The sequence below is a fragment of the Parasteatoda tepidariorum genome, chromosome 10 (genome assembly GCF_982258835.1).
Source record: "Parasteatoda tepidariorum strain Cologne lab strain chromosome 10, Ptep-v5.0, whole genome shotgun sequence".
Lineage (NCBI taxonomy): Eukaryota > Metazoa > Arthropoda > Arachnida > Araneae > Theridiidae > Parasteatoda > Parasteatoda tepidariorum.
This window is the reverse complement of record NC_141764.1, coordinates 62,146,057-62,149,453: the sequence shown is the minus strand read 5'-3', so window position 1 is coordinate 62,149,453 and position 3,397 is coordinate 62,146,057. Positions and strand designations below refer to the sequence as shown.

General features: G+C 27.0%; 1 protein-coding gene across 1 annotated transcript; it reads right to left on the bottom strand.

The window, feature by feature from the left end:
* Positions 1–1,389: 1,389 nt before the first annotated feature.
* Positions 1,390–3,098, bottom strand: LOC107451553 (small nuclear ribonucleoprotein Sm D3). Its single transcript, XM_087153989.1, has one exon. The coding sequence runs from the start codon at positions 1,863–1,865 to the stop codon at positions 1,509–1,511; it is 357 nt and encodes a 118-aa protein (XP_087010115.1). The 5' UTR covers positions 1,866–3,098; the 3' UTR covers positions 1,390–1,508.
* Positions 3,099–3,397: the final 299 nt, after the last annotated feature.

Genomic DNA, 3,397 nt, shown 5'->3' with positions numbered 1-3,397 from the left:
TACTTTAGAGTTAAATTTCAAATTAAAATCTATTAATTTTAGCCAACATTCTCATTTTCATAATTCTCTAAACATTTGCAGTTTTTAAATTATTACATATAATTGTATTTCTGCAAAAATACCCATGCAAAATATGTCTAAAAAAAAAAAACCCATCTTCAATTCTATGTCCTTTTAGTTGACATTAGCGCTATAAAATGTATACATTTAAGTATCATTAATATAAATGCTGAAATATTAATATACACACTGACAATCAAGATGGAAAGCTGACTTTCAAACTTATTACTAAAATAACAATTAGATATTAAAAGTTTATTCGCACATTAAGTTAAAATGTAAAATAAATTTTTAAAGTACTCAGTTATTCTTTTTCATCATGTCAGCATATGTATGGAATAAAAAATAAATATTTAGGAATTGCTAATTAAAAAATCTAGAAATATTTTATGATTTAGTTGCTTATATTTAAAAAGTAAAGTATAACTTAATCCTTTGTTTAAAATAAAAAACCTGGTTTTTGGAAATTTTTTTAGACAAGCAACAAAGCTTTAAAAGTTGCAGTATCAAGTGAAAAGGACACATACTAATAGTGTGATAATAAATAAAATTGAATCATATTTATCAAGGAAAATTTAAATTAATCATGAAGGACATTATTTGTTGCAATATTAAATTATGCAAAGTAAAATAACAAAGTTAAAGAAGTCTAATTTTAAAATTACTTGTAGAGATAATATTTCATTTTATTTGATAGTAACTCATAATAATATTTTACATCAAAATTTTTATACCCCACCATAAAATACTAAAATCAATGTAATTTATTTTTAGTAAGCTCAAAACACATGTAAGGAAGGAGCAATAGGTTCAAATCATCATTGAGGAATTTTAAACTTTATAAAATGTATACTGTGATGTTCTTATTTTATGAAACAACTGCTTGGAATTACACTAATCTTCTCCTAATTAAATTTCTGTAAGTCTAACCATTATCTAAATTAGAGATATTAGTTTTTCCAAATATATTATGAAATACTAAAGCAAGCTCACAAAAAAATGTTAATCACATTTAGTATATTCAAAAATGTATAATCAATTCTGTTTTGAAATAAAAAGGTTAAAAAAATTTAAAACTTAGAATTTTCCATAGCACAATAATCCAAAAAAAAATCTAGAAATATTTCGCGTTTCAATATTTAAAAAGCAGAATTATATAAAAATGGAATCTGTATTATAATTTTTTTTTTAAAAAAAATAGAGATTCAATGTTTACTGATAAAACTAACACTATTACTAAACTATATATGTACGAAATGTTACATAAATAATACACTTAAAATTTTTTTTTCTATAACAATAAAATTTGATATCGGAAATAAATTGACATTTTCAAGAATTATAATGGTAATTTAATGAAAGGAATCCAAATAATACAGGTATATACTTCATCTAAGCAGGGTGTACATTTTGAAGTTTGCATGAGCATATTATGATGATGAATCATGTTACCGGCGACCGCGAAATCCACGTCTTGAGCCGCCACGGCCACCTCCTCTGCCACCACGACCTCGCATTAGTGAGCGACTCTCGCGTTCTAATTGTTGAACTTTCTCTCTAGCTCCAGATGGGAGAGAAATTAAGCGTATTTTAACGCCTTTAATGTAAACACTATGCATTGAAACTTCATGACCGCTTGCAAACACAACTTTTGCATTTGTGAGAGTTAAACTCAAATTATCTTCTGCGTCATGAAGTGTTCCGGTAAAAACTTCGCCAGTAGCTGTGTCCACTGTAATTGTTTTGTTTTCGAATTCTCGTAAGAGTTTGATAGGTACGCCAGTTTCTTCAGTAGGTTTTGGCATGCTTGATAATTTCTGCTATTGAAAAGAGTAATTGAAGTTATCAAAACTCGATGAAATATTTCCTCACACTGCCAAATAGAACACAAAACGAATACCACTCTCACTTCGAACCGAAACCCGGAAATGGAATTTCGAACAAAGTAAACAGTTGCAGTTAAGTTAATGGTCATAATTGAATTCTGATTTCGATTTTCAAATGACATTTAGAGAATAGCAATAATTTTTTAAAATAAAAACGAAACAGTTTATTCTTAACTAATTAAGAAGTTTAAGTTGCGTAGACAAATTTTTCCAAATGATTAGTAATTAAAAAAAAAAAACAGAAACGAAATCGATTATTGTTTTATATCATCGTCATTGCACAATAGTTGCCTCATGATTACGTCATAAACCTGGTGAAAATTTCGAAATCTGAATTTCCGTACCTCTGAAACATTTTCATTCATATTGTTAAGAATGTGATAGAATCAGAAAATGAGTAACTTTTTGAAAAATATATTGCCCTTAAATTTCTTTGAATTTTGGTAATTGTTTCTTGATCCAATTGCAATAATATTTCAATTTTAAAAACACTTATTTTTATTTGGCTCTCATTATTATAGAGTTACGAGTATTATTTTTATTTAAAATTTTTTTTATTGTAAGATAAATCTAGATATTTTCACTAGTGTCATAAGATTTTTTTCTCTCTCAATGCGTATAGAATTTTAATAACCTTGTGTTTTAATTGAGGTTTCAAACTGTAAGAAACAACTAACGGGAATGTTAATCATGATTGGTCATAATTTGTCATACATTTTAAATTTAGTTAAACACATTTTTTTTTATAGTAAAGAAATAAAATCGAAACCGGGATGGCTTCCTTCCATTTTATGTTCTGTCATGATAATGATTAGTGTAAAGTGATACATATTTTTTTTCTAATCTGGCGGATTTCATGTTTTTAGAATCTTTATCAAAAATGAGGACATTAAGGGTCACAAAATAATGTTTCAGTTAATAATTTCTAATAAAAAATTCTATCCAAATGTAACGGACCACTAATGAGGAATTTGATCAAGTTTGAGTGTCTAAGGATTTGATTGAATATTAATTTGGGACCACTAATGAGTTTTCCTTTTTATTTTCATTTTTGTGAGGAATTCTGAAAATCAATATTAAGCTTTTAAAAGACAATTCAGATTAGTCAGATATAAATTTAATTGTGTGTTTCGCACGCATTTGCTGAAAAAATAAAAATCTTTTGGAAATTATTTAAACCATTCGTTATGAATGCATTTTTTTGCCGGTGCTTTTACTCACAGGGCAGATGTTACGCAGAAGTTTTTCTTCCTTGTTTTAACATTTACCAGATTGAATGAAATTGCTGAGAATTTTTAGAGTAATCTTAAATTGCATTTTTATTTATAATTCTTGCTAAATCTTCAAATATATTGATTGTTATTTAACAAGAAAATAAGAAAATGGGAATTTTAGCTTACCGACATGCAATGTGTAAGGTTCACGGCACGATGCATCTCTCAGTGGCGTCA

Coding starts and splice junctions, on each gene's coding strand:
- LOC107451553 (XM_087153989.1), bottom strand. CDS start 1,865: ATGCCAAAACCTACTGAAGAAACTGGCGTACCTATCAAACTCTTACGA.